The sequence below is a fragment of the Ostrea edulis genome, chromosome 1 (assembly GCF_947568905.1).
Source record: "Ostrea edulis chromosome 1, xbOstEdul1.1, whole genome shotgun sequence".
Taxonomy (NCBI): domain Eukaryota; kingdom Metazoa; phylum Mollusca; class Bivalvia; order Ostreida; family Ostreidae; genus Ostrea; species Ostrea edulis.
The window spans coordinates 24,677,220-24,692,363 of record NC_079164.1 but is presented as its reverse complement, the minus strand read 5'-3'; the positions used below and the strand labels follow the sequence as shown (position 1 = coordinate 24,692,363).

The 15,144-nt window shown below is 36.4% G+C and overlaps 2 protein-coding genes across 2 annotated transcripts in view; both read right to left on the bottom strand.

Annotated features, from left to right (window-relative positions):
- The window catches only part of LOC125646969 (uncharacterized), a 202,350-nt gene that overhangs the window by 35,060 nt on the left and 152,146 nt on the right, over window positions 1–15,144 (bottom strand). The gene's annotated exons all lie outside the window — the stretch shown is intronic.
- LOC125660629 (uncharacterized) lies at window positions 2,542–9,084 on the bottom strand. Its single transcript, XM_056153120.1, has 9 exons — window positions 8,362–9,084; window positions 7,957–8,170; window positions 6,457–6,591; window positions 6,129–6,314; window positions 5,588–5,726; window positions 4,846–4,973; window positions 4,497–4,677; window positions 3,674–3,806; window positions 2,542–3,354 (listed from the first exon to the last, which is right to left on the bottom strand). The coding sequence occupies exons 1-9, from the start codon at window positions 8,811–8,813 to the stop codon at window positions 2,769–2,771; spliced, it is 2,154 nt and encodes a 717-aa protein (XP_056009095.1). The 5' UTR covers window positions 8,814–9,084; the 3' UTR covers window positions 2,542–2,768.

The following is a 15,144-nucleotide window of genomic DNA, read 5'->3' as shown; positions in this document are numbered from 1 at the left end:
GATTTCGGACCTATCAATTAAAATTTCACATCAATTACATGCATACGCTACTTACTTCCTCATACTTTAATAATGTTCTTGTGTAGACGTTACACGACTCATGTTTTCCTCAACAGTACCAAAGATCTGCCATTTTAAGGAAAGCACTAAATATTCGATATACTTTAAATCTCAAGTATACCTTAAAGTGGATCAAAACATTATTCTTCTGATATTGCACCTAGAGAGGGAAATTGAACATTATTTTTCGGATTTCTTTTTTTTTCTTAATTTCATTTAGATTATTTTTACCCATTCCCCCTTTTAAAAAAAGTTTTAGGTATTTGGGGTTTTTAGTGCGTTACTCAAAATGGCAGTTAAAGTTAAGAGTTGGTGTAAAATAAGCGACCCATATACGGCGAACATTTCTTACCACTCAATTGCATGTGGTTTTAATCAACAATACAGCTCTCTTACAACTCCATAATGTGTGGTCCTATTCAACCACTGTGCTCTCTTACAACACAATGATTATGTGGCAATAAATGCAACCCCACATCAAATTAAAAAAAATGATAAAATAACAAAATAAACCACACAGCTCTGTTACAACTCAATAGTACATTTTTATATTCAACTACACAACTCTCATACAACTCTATACATGTATTTAACAACACTATTTTACAATTCAATAGTACATAATATATACGTGGTCTTATTCAGTACCATTCTCTTACAACTCAATTGTACAAGCTCCTTTTTCAGTGACACGCCCCTTTTGAACTGAAATAGTTCGTGGTCCTCTTCAAGCAAACAGCACATTTTAGGTCGATATTGCGATAGTTAAATGATGTAAATTATGACACGTTAATGGGGTGACACTTTGGAACTCAGTTTGTTAGTTTTCCTGTTACACTCCAGTAATTTACTAGTTAGTGGTTCGAGATATTGCAAATCAAGACGACGTAGTATAATAGACGGTTAATCTCTTCAGTATCCCTTGAAATTCTAATCTACTTCAAAATCAATTCTCAAATACTGGTTTGACAGGGAATGATTTGCCAGTTTCTACAGCATCTGTGTACTTTTGTGGTTTTGTTATTTGAACCATTTCTAATTACCGTAGGTGGTTTTTTCTCGATCTGATAATAACGATTTCTGGATATACATTTTCTTTACACATGCAACATTTTCGTCTTGGAAAAGGTTTACAGAATCCCTGTAGAATGTAATGATATGCATGTGTAACTCTATGTAGAAACAACATCTATTATTTAAAGTTCCAAAATTTATTCAAGTACGAATATCAGCAATTAAAGAAAAATAAAACGGGAATTTCACAAAGACAGTTACGACTGAATTCAGCTAAGATCAAAATAGAGAGGATACTTTACAATTTACTCAAACTCGTTTCATCCCCGGGAACTCCGCCTCCATTGTCACTGATTGACCATTAAAATGTACAATGTCTACTTAACATTTTTCTGATTTTATGATTGTGCCGAATTTTACACCACCGTGAAGATTTTCTTTACTAGCATCAAAAGGGCAATGGGAATAGGTGCAATGCCGAATTAATCAGGGACATGCGAAACAATGAATTTATGATAATCCCTTTACTAGAATTTAATTAAATTCGCAAGAAAGCCATGACAAGGAATCTTGTTTAAACTTTAAAGTGTACTTTTGGACGGAAGATAAAGACGATCGTATAGTCTCATCAATGATATTTCTATACTTTCGTTTTTGATTTGTATTACGTGTACATCACTTACATAATTATATAAGAGAGTATCCATTGTTCAGAATGTAAAAGAAGCTAGAAAATTATTTGGGATACTGTTTGTTTAAATTTTATTACCTTAAAAACAGCAATACATTTTTAGCGTTGGCAGAAAACATGCATGGCCATGATTCTCCCTTTTAATTTTCTTCTTATCAAGAAATGTGTAGAGAAAACCAATTCCGAATGCAAGGTGAAAATAACGAACAGTGATCAATCTCATAACTCCTATAAGCAATACAAAATAGATAGTTGGGCAAACACGGACCCCTGGACACACCAGAGGTGTCTTGCGACAAAGATCAAAATTTACAAAAATAGTAATTTTCTTATTTTTCATTTCTTGTAGATTTTCTTAATAACATGTCAAGTACATCCACGGTTTATAAAAGTTGAATACATAATTATGACCTTGTGATCGGTATGTGATTATCAGACAGAATTTCTTTTTTCAGATATTTTGTGAATAAGGGCCCAGGTGCCTAGGAGGAGTAAGCATCCCCTGTTGACCGGTCTCACCCGCCGTGAGCCCTATATCCTGATCAGGTAAACGGAGTTATCTGCAGTCAAAACCAGTGTGCCAAGAACGGCTTAACAATCGGTATGAAACATATCAAATAGCATTTGACCCAATAATACACATTAAAGTTATTAGGTGGTTTTTTCTTCACCAGTTCTGTGTATCTTTTGCAATGCACCGATTCATCGTACCTGTTTCGAAATTCTATTCTACATATATAAAAAACAATACAAAACAAACAAAAAATTACAGAAACTTCAGATGTCTGAAAGCTTTTATATTATTTGTGTGGCAATTTATAAAATAATATGACCAGAGGATGCCTATTTTGAAAAATCACGGTTTCAAAGTCTAATAATTCTTCGTGTAATACTTTCAAAGCAAGAATATTATGTTAATAATATGATACAGCATAATATATTGTCTACAACCAATTGTGGCAGATTCTCATAAGCATCAAGGGAAGGAGAAATCACTCAGAAATTAAGATGTGGCGTTACACAAACACAGGACCGAAGGCAAGAAAACAGATAGGATGACTGTATGGTAGAAGTGTACACGCCTATATATCACCAGCCTAGGAATGGCAGTCACTCTCACTGTGTGACAGGCTCTACAGCTGCAGTTTAAAGACACCGTGTCGAGGAGGTTTTTGTTCAATAAGCCCAATGTTGTACTGCAGGTCGGGCTGTTTTTCCCTTTAGCTGCGGATATTCGAATATCCATAGTGTAGATGGCGCTCGTGTACACCTTGAAGTGTACTTCAGAACTCTGCTGAGATGGAAACTTCCAGTTTCCCATCAGCTGCATCCACAATGTCTCTCCCTCACAGACGCTGAATTCAAAGCTTTCAGAAGGTCCTTCCGTAAAGCCCAAACCATCCATTTCTGACAAAGTGTCGGAAAACATTTCCGGGTTTACACATCGAATAGCAAGACGTTGTTTGTCCTCTTTGTGTTGTTTCACCAGCAAACGCATTCGGAACTGCTCGGATGATACGTAGAATAGCTCAGCCAGGCGGGACAGTTCGGAATTTTTGAGTGACTTTGGCACAACCAAACCAATTACACTGATGGAAACATGTGCATTTTCATCAATTTAAAACGGTATTACATGTAAAAATTGAAATTCTCTAACAAATAATTCATAAATGCATATACCATCCGGAATTTCATCACAGTATTAAAACCCATAACTGATCATAAAATTATAATTATATACATCACAAAAACCACATAATTTGGAGATTATGCCACATCTTCTCTTAATGCATTATGGGTAATAATCAGGACGAAAGAAATTAGATGGTTATCATAATGGTCCGAAACAATTCATTTACGCAATTACCATATTTTTTATTTATTTATTTTTTTATAAACTAGAGTCACCTGAAAGTCTTCCCGCCAGTTGGGAGTTGAAGTAGACAGGCTTCTGGGATTTCTTTGACCTTTTCGAATTCAACAACGGACCAACCGTGACCATTCTTAGAAGTCAGCATGGCAATTTTATCCTCGCTTTCATCTAAATACATAAAGCAATATGTACATTTTACATATATGATAGATAAATCACAGGACTGCTTTCGAAAAACTTCCATCAAAAATGTTTTAGCCAAAGTTTATTTTCCTATTTATTTGGCTGACCGTCACGTACCAGGCCCGGCAGAGAGTCCCAGGACATGTATGGGTAATTGTTATAAAAGATATGTATTATGTAATTAAGTAAACTTCATTCAACGCTTTACGTCGGCATGCTTCATGATGCGCGTTGAAAAGAATACCGACGTGAAGTGTTGCAGTTCATACCCTCATGTATTTTCAACAATAAAATTTACATTCTCCTTTCATTTCTGTCTGAATTCCCAAATGTTAAAATAGACGTACTATATTCATCAAGATTCATACATGCATTGTTCACAGCTATAACGCATTCATCAGGAAATGGCTATCATTATTTGTAAAGATATCAAAACACAGAAACATTGTAATTGTAAATATATGATGGTTACACACGAAACAGTGACTAATTCTTCCCCAAATAGTCATTTTTGTCATTTTGAGGTCTTCACCCCCTCCCTTTTTAGGCGGAAAAGGTACAATCTTGAGTCGCACCCTCCCTTTTTTGGAGAACAAGGTTCAAACTTGGGTCGCACCCCTCCCCCTGAAAATTTTATGGATCCGGCCCTGTATTCTAATCCTATCTCCAACTTACCAACAAAATCACCTCCCATTTCTGTAGATTTGACGTCCGCCAGGGCTTTCTTTAGGACATTCGCCAGGTCTTGTTGGTTCGACTCCTCTAGACTATTGATTAGTTGTTGGAAGTCATTTTCCTCACAGGAGAGCAAGTCTTGAATTAAGACTTTCACTTGTTCTTCTTTTGATTTCTTAAACTACAACGATAAGTTTAAAAAAAAAAAGACTTTGGTAAGGTTATATGTTTGAATACAAAACAAGAAGGTAGTAGAGGAAAGGTGAAGATAAGGAACAGTGATCAATCTCATAACTCCTAGATAAGATTTGTAAAGTCATGATTGTATGACAAAATCTCTGACACTCACACTGATTTCCTGAAGTGTTGTTGAACTAATTATGCCTTTCTGGTAAAGCAGATGTGCGACTGTTTCTACATCCATTTCTTTTACCATTTCTTTCTCGCATGTCTTGAATGCAGATTGTGGACGGCGGACTGTCAAAATGTAAGTGTGATATAGTAAAAGGTATGTTTTGACTAGGGTATATTGGCCGTGAAATACAGCATGTACTTTGAATTGTATGGTAGTTTATAGTTTACGAATAGGCCAGTTATTGGTGTAGTAAAATATCTTCGAAACTCTTCTGAAGAGCCATTAAAGGCAAAATTTTAAACATTTAAAATGATTCTTGAATTTTGTGAATCTTGATTTCTTTATTGAATACATGTATATGCTGAAAAATAATAGCGATTTTATTCTTCAGTTGCCGAGTAATATTGAGACCCTCGCGAACTCTGGTAACACACTCTGTAAATGTGTTTCGTTGTCACATATTCCCTGTTATGGCGATGTATTTCATTACCTTGTAATTATTATAGTGCTTATAAATGAAAAGCACTTATGATAAAAGAGTACAAAATCCACGCAATCATTGTTAAGTGAGGCTTACTCATACGCTTGAGATTGTTAAGTGAGGCTTACTTATACGCTTGAGATTGTTAAGTGAGGCTTACTTATACGCTTGAGATTGTTAAGTGAGGCTTACTTATACGCTTGAGATTGTTAAGTGAGGCTTACTTATACGCAATCATTGTTAAGTGAGGCTTACTTATACGCTTGAGATCTGGGTAAACCTTGGGTTGGTTACTTTTGTCAAATGTAACATTATGTGGAGCCAGAGCAAGTTTCGTGTTTCGCAGGTCCTTTACACCTTTAGCCATGTTGACTGCGTGCTTCTTGTCGGTTACCTACACAAATATAAAGTACTGTGAAATCAATGCATGCGTGATCAAGATAGTACAGGTTCGATGGAACATCTGTCTATCTATCTGCATATCTATCTATCCATCTTTCTATCTATCTATCTGGTGTATCATTAAAAATGAACAAGGACATGAAAATATGAAATTGTCAAATTTTCAGGACGACCTGTCTCTTCATCAAGATGACAGAATATCATTATTCTTATTGATTTGACCGTGTATCTATATTCAGATCGCAAAGTTTGCACCACATCAATTATTCCATCGGGAAAAAAATATAAATTGACCACATGAGGTAAGTGACCGTAAAATAAAGATGACCGCTATGGCAAGATTCATTGTATTACGAATTGTATATTTCGTTTAGTGTTTGAAACTAACACAAACCTGAAACGTTCCTTCTGTTTTTTCAGAAAAGCAGTTTTCGGGAACCTTCAATCTAGCTCTGTTCGACTTCATTTCAAAAGTTCCTCCTTCATTTCCAACTACAAATGACTGGAACTTTGGTCGGGAAGCGACAAGAATTCCGACCGATTTAAAATTGTTTACGGCAATTTGTACCATGTGGACGTCCTAAAGTAGTTAAAATGCAAATTCTGATCAAGTCACAGACTTTTGAAATGTAAATATTTAATATCTAAAACAGAAATATTATGTCAGAATCAAATATGATTAACTGAAAAGATCAACAGATAAAGTATAGAATTGATATTACCTTTATGTTAACATTGGGAGGAATGCGAAGCTCATGCTTCATCGTCTTCCAGGGCCCGCCGTCGATGGATACCTTGACCACAATATCCCTTGAGCTTTGGTTATGTTGATATGGAATAAAGATACGAACTGGTTCCTATATGTGAATAAAAGATAGATGTACGCGTTATATGAGAGGGAATTTTGACGTGTCTTCATACACACTCAATTACATTGCTATAAATTTATAATTTATTACAATTTTGACATCTGGTACATTTCAGGTATATTTTGGACAATATCCTATTTAGCAAGCTTATCGACGTATGAAAAGAAAATGAAGTTGTACTAGTCGTGGCGTTGATTCTACACATTCACATTGCAATATGCTGATTGGCACAAAGGTAAACATAGCGAACATCAATCTTGTAAATTTATAAATCATACAAAATTGAGTGTAAGGCAAACAAGAATCCCTGGACACACCAGAGGTGGGGTCAGGTGCCTAGGAGGAGAAAACATCCCCTGTTGACCGGTCACAATCGCCTTGGGTCCTACATGCATATCTTGATCAGGTAACCGTAGTAATCCGTAATCAAAATCATTATGTAAATGAAAGGTGAAGATAACGAACAGTGATCAATATCATAACTCCTATAAGCAATACGAAATAGATAATTGGGCAAACACGGACCCCTGTACACACCAGAGGTAGGATCAGGTGCCAAGGAGGAGTAAGCATCCCCTGTCCACCGGTTACACCAGCCGTGAGCCCTATTACGTGATGAGGTAAACGGAGTTATCCGTAATTAAAATCAGTGTGCCAAGAACGGCCTAACAATCGGTATGAAACACGTCAGACAACATTTGACCCAATGATGGGTTGTATTGACGAACTAGATCGATATAACGACCGTAGGATTTGCGAAATGCTGACTTCAATGGAGACTGTTGAAACCCCTGCACAATCAACTTGTTTGTCAGTAGCTTCCCATACGCAGAACAAGTTCTTGCGTATCGAATCAGTTGAGAGATATAAACACCATACGCAGGTGATAATGGAATATTGCTACATAAATGTGGGAAGTTGACGATGGAGAAGCTGAAATAGAAATTAAACACTTCAGATAAATTGACCGAATAAGAAACCCCTTGTTGAAACCTCAGTAACCATGAATTGTTTGTTAGTAAATATAGTACTAGCTTCTCTTGACTTTAAAGTTGATTATATGCAGAACATGCTCTTGGGTATCGAAGGAGTTAAGAGACGTAAACACAATATTTTGCTGATAACGGAATGTTGCTATATAAATATGGAAAGTTGACGATGGAGAAGCTGAAGTCAAAATGTGCCGAATTTATGTTGAAAGTTTGTTTCAAATTTATTTCAATTACCCAACCATGATTCAACTGTCAAATACGGTTTAATTATTAATACATTATATAAAAAAAGCAATTATGATTTAGATTATACAGTTTTTATGATATGTGATTGCATATCTAAGTCATTTCCACACTCTACCTGCTGACGTAAGACTGACATTGTTGACGGTTTGATTGAAATTAAAGAAGACACAGGAATCTCTTTTTTGTCCGACTGGAGACATTTTTCTTTGTCACTGTTACCATCAGACGTGTAACAGGTGAGGTCTTCTTTAGAAAGTCCAGCTTCCATGGCAAGAACAATACAACAAATACCCTTGTGGAAGGCTGCTTTGTCATCATCTCGATGAAATCTGAAAAATATGATTTGTTGCGAACTTTAGATGTATGGAGCATTGACTTTTAAATCAAAGCTTTTGAAAATAGAATGATTTTTGTTTAGGATGTCAAATCCTGTTCAATTTGAATGCTAGTTCTTCATAACGCTGTACATTGTGTTCCGATAATAGCTTAAGCAATACATCGAAGTACAAAACGTACTTACATTAATGGTGGCCAGTTTCTCCAGTCTCTCCTCTTCTCTGTTTCTTCTCTTTCCTTCCTATGACGTTCTTCGTCTTCCATCTTCTTCCCCTCCATTTCCTTTCGTTTTCTCTCTTCATCTTCTTTCTTCTTCTCTTCCATCTCCTTCCGTTTTCTCTCGTCCTCCTTCCTTTGTTTTTCCTTTTCCATTGCTTTCTGTTTCTTTTCCTCCTCTCTTTTTTTCCTCTTCTTTTCATCCTCTTCAGCCTTTTTTCGTTCCTCTTCCTCTCTCTGTCTCCTTTTCCTCTCTTCCTCTTTTCTTTCTTCTCTCTTTTTCCGGGCATATTCTACATCCGCGCTCTCCAGACTGTGTGCCCATTGATCTACACCCTGTTTCAAAGCAATGAGTTCGTTTACAGATATTTTACCTTCACTTTCCAATTCCTTCGTCATACCTTCCACCTTTACCATCATTTTCCTCAATTCCTGTTGTTGGTCACTTATTTTTTGCAGTTCAGCTAGCTGTCGCAGGTTGTCCCTATCCGATTCCGAGGATGCTTCATGGGCTGATACATTATGGGTAGGACTATGGACATGAAATGAGAACGGTTGTAATTTGTCACACTCTGTGAAGACCTTAACATACACTAGTAATGAATTTCCATGCTTTTCGTCAGATTGATGATTGATAATATATTTTGTTGTTGAAAATACATCGAGATTATCAATATTGGTATATCCTAAACAAAAAGGAATTAACTTGTCAATAAATATACATAACTGATGACGTTTTTGACGCTATGATAAAATTAAAAACAAAACCAATCAATGTTCATCAAATACTCAATTTTCAGTTGTTCTACTTGATTCAAAAACATTTTATAAAAATTTGCAAAATATGGCTTACACACAAGTGCGAGTGGATTTTAGATAAGAAAAAAAACAACATTAGTGCACTGTTATCAACAAAAAACCACAAAATGTCTGATCAAGTTTTAAATCACTATTAATTTTATCGGACCGTGGTCACGCTACCTGTTTGGATTACATGGGTTATTTTGCCAAATGTTTGAAAGTCTGCAATTGTTAAGAATATTTGACACCAAGCAATCTCTTTTGCGTATTGGTTTGTAGCATTGTTACCCAGTTTTAACAGGAGATTCGCTATTTAGACGGGGTCACGTGACCCCGTCTATTAGTTTAATGTCAGTCGAGGCCTCAAAACGGAAGCCGTGCGGAGAACACATGAATTGAATCTACGCGGAAGAAAAGAGTGCATAAATTGCGCTGATCATTTTGTACACAGATTTCAGTGGCGGATTTAGAGGAGGGAGCGCAACCCCCCCCCCCCCCCCTCTAAAATTTTCAGATTTAACGTAAATTGTGGTATCCTGTTCGGAAAATGTACTAAACGATAAAAGAAGCAATAATTTCTTCCATTCCCGGAGAAATAAATGACAAAATCTTTTAACTTCTTGAATTACTTTATTGGGAGAACTTAATTTTTTTCAAAAAACCCTAAAAATTTGGGTCATTTTATTAATTTCACATTTTTAAAATGATAGAAAATAGTACAAATGACTAACTAGGAGAAATGTTTCAAGCCCCATAAAGTGGCGGCCCCCGTAACCACAATTCCTGGATCCGCCTATACGGTACCAATTTTGATGCACCAGATGCGCATTTCGACAAATAATGTCTCTTCAGTGATGCTCAACCGAAATGTTTGAAATCCGAAATAACAATGAAGTAATATGAGATACTGATTTTTCTTAAAATCAATGCAATTATTTCTTTTATTTTATTTTGAAATTCAATTAAATGTCCATGCACGTGCAATTTGCATGTTTAATCTCAGCTGACTAGAAAACTACACTGTAAGCCATGATCTGACAGGAAAGACAGAACTGTCAAGGTATAGATCTCTTCGACATGTTATCTAATATTTTCTAAACCCTAGTTTCAAATTAATTTCTACTAAAACGATGTTTATAAATACCGATTAACTTTCCCGTGATAATCACTGACAATACGAAACCAAAATCTCTGAAGTAAATTGTGTTTTACATTGTCGATTATACGGATAATGCACGTATATATTCGTTCTGAAATACTGCGAAAATTTTAATTCACAAACATATACATGTATAAGATTTAAATTGTACTTTACAATTTATTCTATCCATTGGAAGTAGCTGTCATTGGAGACAAGATACAGTATTCAGACCTGTTATCAACTGTGCAAATACAGGTAGTTTACTCCGCCGCGGTATAAACGTGGTCCCGCGAAGCCCCACTAGGAAAAACCGCGACGGTGTAATGCTGAATGGATTGACTTTCCGTCGTGGTGACGCAGTAAATAAGGAAACCGCGTTGGCTGTACTGTATTTCGAGATTAATTCATATATTACATTTATAAAATAGTAGTTTTTTACACTGTTGATATTTAATTTTTTTGTCATTTTAAACAAAGGTCAAGGGTTAAACTGGACATAGTAATATATTGTATCCTATATTTTAAGAATTATTTGCTTGATTGACACCAAACTTGGTACACCATAAGGAATAGATGACCCCTATTGATTTTTGGGTCACATGGTCAATCTACTCTTGACATAGGAATATATTGTCTGCTCAATATTTTGAATTGATGATGCTACTATCAATTAAATGATGTATGTGTATAACCCTTTTCAATTTTGCACCATGGGGGGCATATGTGTTTTACAAACATCTCTTGTTCTACTTTGAACCATTAATTTTCATAAGTCACATGAGGGTGGAGCTACCTTAACTTCAACATGTTGAAAGATATGAAATTGTACTCCTTTGCACTCTTTGTCACACATTTATAGGCTTATTGTGGGCTTGCAACCTAAATTTCTACACACACACACACCCCTTGCCTATTTAAGATATTTTTGAAAGTTCACAGAATCATTACTGCAATTGTGAAGTGGCACAAATCAGCCACCATACTAGTGCGTCATAATAACGCCCCACTCTTGAACGTTTTACATTATATACGTTGGGAAACACAACACAGTCGCGTTACTAGCTTAAACACTTGCGGTTAAAAAGTATCACATTTTCAGTCAAGATCTATGAGGTTGCAACGCTCTTCACTACAATATTTGTTTTTAAATATTTACTTTAGGAAACAGCATGGTTGCAGCACTAGTTCATACACTCACGGATATCTAAAAGATGAAGTAGCGTTAATCTACAAAATAATAACGCCTCACTCTTCAAGTATCTCGTTACATGTATTCACGTAAGAAAACACAACAGCGTTACGTCATACACTCACTGAGATTAACATACCGGTATTGTAACGCCTCGCACTTCGAGTTCCGTATTATTTACGTTAGCGAACACAACATGGACGTACTAGATCATACACTTGCACCGACAATTATCAGAAACTCATTCAATTGAGCATTGCGTTATTCTACGACATAACAACACCTCGCACTTCAAGGGTGGGTTTTGTTGTTGTTGTTTTTTGTTTTTGTTTTTGTTTTTTAGATTTACGCGAGAGAACGCAACAAAGTCGCGTTACTAGCTCATACACTCGCGCAGTAAAATATCACACATTCAGTCAAGTATTCATTGCGTTATTTCATGACATAACAACACCTCAAACTTCAAGTTTCTCATTGATTACGCTAGGGAACACAACATGGGGACGCATCACTGTCTCATACACTTGTGAAGAAAAATATGCATTTAATCGAGAAAGCATTGCATTATTCTGGGGCATAACAACCCCTCACACTTAAAAGTTTTTTAATATCTACGTACGGAAACATGACACGGTTGCATCACACTCATTTAAGTAAATATTGCGTTATTCTATGAGAAAACAACGCCTCATACTTCATGTTTCTTATTATTTGCGATAGGGAATACAACACGACGTGACAACGCCCCACACTTTAATTTTCTCATTATTTAGGCCTATGCGAGAAAACATATTAACATTGTTGATACATACACTCGCGCAGTTTAAATCAACATAGCGTTGTTATATGCCATATTTTCTCATTATTTACGTTAGGGAACACAAAATCAAACGAACCCGATCTAAAACTACTATTTACACACATGTCGGTCTAACAATGACATTAATTTAGATTCTAACCAACACGTATTCAGATCTACGCAACAAAACACACCCAACACGCTAACGGTACTACACATACACACTCCATGGTTTAACGTCATTAAGTAAACAACACGCTAACGGTACTACACTCAACACTCAATGGTTTAACGTCACTCAGTAAACAACACGCAAACGGTACTACACTCAACACTCGATGGTTTAACTTCACTCAGTAAACAACACGCTAGCGGTACAACACACACCATTACATACTTTAGCGTAAATCAGTAGACAACACGCTAACGGTACTACAAACAACACTCCATGGTTTAACGTCACTGTAAACAACACGCAGTCACGCTAACCCAACTCGCAGTCGTTTAACGTAACTCTAAACTACACGCAAATAAGCTTACTAACGGTCTGTCACGCACAGTCACCCTAACGCAGCTACACATTCGGTTAAACGTACAATCTAATTAAAATCCGACTTCTTAGACTAAACTGGTTCCCCCCGCTGATTGGTGCTACACACAAACAACGGGTAAGCGGTACTTTGGTTAGCCCAAATGAGCCCGATTTCATTGGTCAGTTGATTTTTATGTCTCACTAGAGAGATTCCGAATGGTAGAGTCGTTTTAGTTTAGTTATGACGTCAAAGTTACTGTGAAGTTTCGCGCTGCATAGACCTACTTCACTGTATTAGTAACGTAGTGTAGTCGACTGTGACGTCAAAGTTGTTTTGAAAGGAACTCTCGTTATACGCGTGAAATAACGATACAGCCCGAATCCTGGCCGTCAAAAATTGGCGCTTACCTGTTGTACCCGTAGAGAAGCGAGGTCAACAGGGTAACAGTTTAGTATATAAATAACCTCAGTTACGTCATATCCTCCTTTTTATTCAGCCGAACAAATTGTTAGGTCAAACCATTCAGCCATCTCAAATTTTAAAATATGAATTAAAATCTTTAATTGCATTAAATACTAAGATTGTTTTCAAGTTTATAGCCCGTTATCCAAGTATAAGTATGCTATGTTGTCGGATGGTTAATGATTGCTTTTGGATTGAATATCACACTGCATTTTTAAACCACCTACGACATGTTTATCCCATATCGAGTGCATAATTCATGTTTCTTAATATAAATAAAGAATATGCAATTTTTTCTCAGAGATGTGTTTCTAAGTTTGAACATTCAAGCAGGGTATTCAATCTAGTGTTAATACTTTCATGTACAGGTATAGTCCATATATATCTCTCAGACTTTACGTTTCCAATATTTAATAGTTTTAGTGTTTGTCATGCAAGGTGAAAATAACGAACAGTGATCAATCTCACAACTCCTATAAGCAATACAAAATAGATAGTTGGTCAAACACGGACCCCTGGACACACCAGAGGTGCGATCAGGTGCCTAGGAGGAGTAAGCATCCCCTATTGACCGGTCACACCCGCCGTGAGCCCTATATCCTGATCAGGTAAACGGAGTTATCCGCAGTCGAAATCAGTGTGCTAAGAACGGCTTAGCAATCGGTATGAAACACGTCAGACAGCATTTGACCCAATGCGAGGTTGTACTGACGAAGTAGATCGTTATAACGACCATAGAATTTGCGAAATGCTGACTTCAATCGAGACTGTTGAAATCCCTGTACCATCAACTTGTTTGTCAGTAGCTTACCTCGATTTAAAAACTGACTATACGCAGAACAAGCTCTTGCATATCGAATCAGTTGAGATATATAAACACCATATGCATGTGATAATGGAATATTGCTACATAAATATGGGAAGTTGACGATGGAGAAGCTGAAATCATCCCGTTTGTCATACAGTTGAGTTGTCAGTTTGCCGTTAATGTCTACTTTCAATAAAATATCTAAGTATGAAGCAGAAGTGGACGACTCTGTGGTGTCCTTTATTTCGAGCTCACAGGGATATATTAAATCGACATATGAATGAAAGCTATCATTGTTAATAGACAAAACGTCATCGATATATCTAAAAGTCGAATTGAAGGCCTCAGCGAGAGATGTCTTCTTCTCACGTAGAAGTTTTTGAATAAATTCTGCTTCATATGAATATAAAAACAGGTCAGCTAACAAATGAGCACAATTCGTGCCCATGGGAATTCCAACAGACTGTTGGAAGACCTGATCACCAAAGACCACGAAGATATTGTCAATGAGGAACTCTAGCATATTTTTTATTTCAACTTCAGAGTACTTGTGCGTGGAATCAGAGTGGTGTTTAACAAAGTAAGTTTTTTAATGACTGATCACTAGATATCAATATATCCCTTTTCCGTTTTTGTTGAAGAAGCATACTTCATTTCAAATACTTGAAATGAACGAAATAAATGTAAAAGGCCATTTCATAACATTAGAGCGTATTCAAGCTCAGTCTTAGAATACGCCTATTTATCTCAGGGATAATTCATTGTATGATTGTGACCGTGTTTTACGGAATATTTACGGCCGAGCATAGTCGGCTCTAATTAAATCTCCTGTATATAAATTAAACTGGTTCCCCGCTGATTGGTGCTACACACAAACAACGGGTAAGCGGTACTTTGGTTAGCCCAAATGAGCCGACTTCATTGGTCAGTTGATTTTTATGTCTCACTAGAGAGATTCCGAATGGTAGAGTCGTTGTAATCTAGTTACGACGTCAAAGTCTACAGTAACTGCATAGGC

What these genes read in the sequence shown, in the direction of transcription:
- LOC125660629 (XM_056153120.1), bottom strand. Translation starts at nt 8,813, where the DNA reads ATGATGGTAAAGGTGGAAGGTATGACGAAGGAATTGGAAAGTGAAGGT. An exon ending in TGTCAGTCTTACGTCAGCAG is followed by an intron (nt 6,592 to 7,956) that starts GTAGAGTGTGGA and finishes ATTCACATATAG; the next exon opens with GAACCAGTTCGTATCTTTAT. An exon ending in CCCAGATCTCAAGCGTATAA is followed by an intron (nt 4,974 to 5,587) that starts GTAAGCCTCACT and finishes ACATTTTGACAG; the next exon opens with TCCGCCGTCCACAATCTGCA.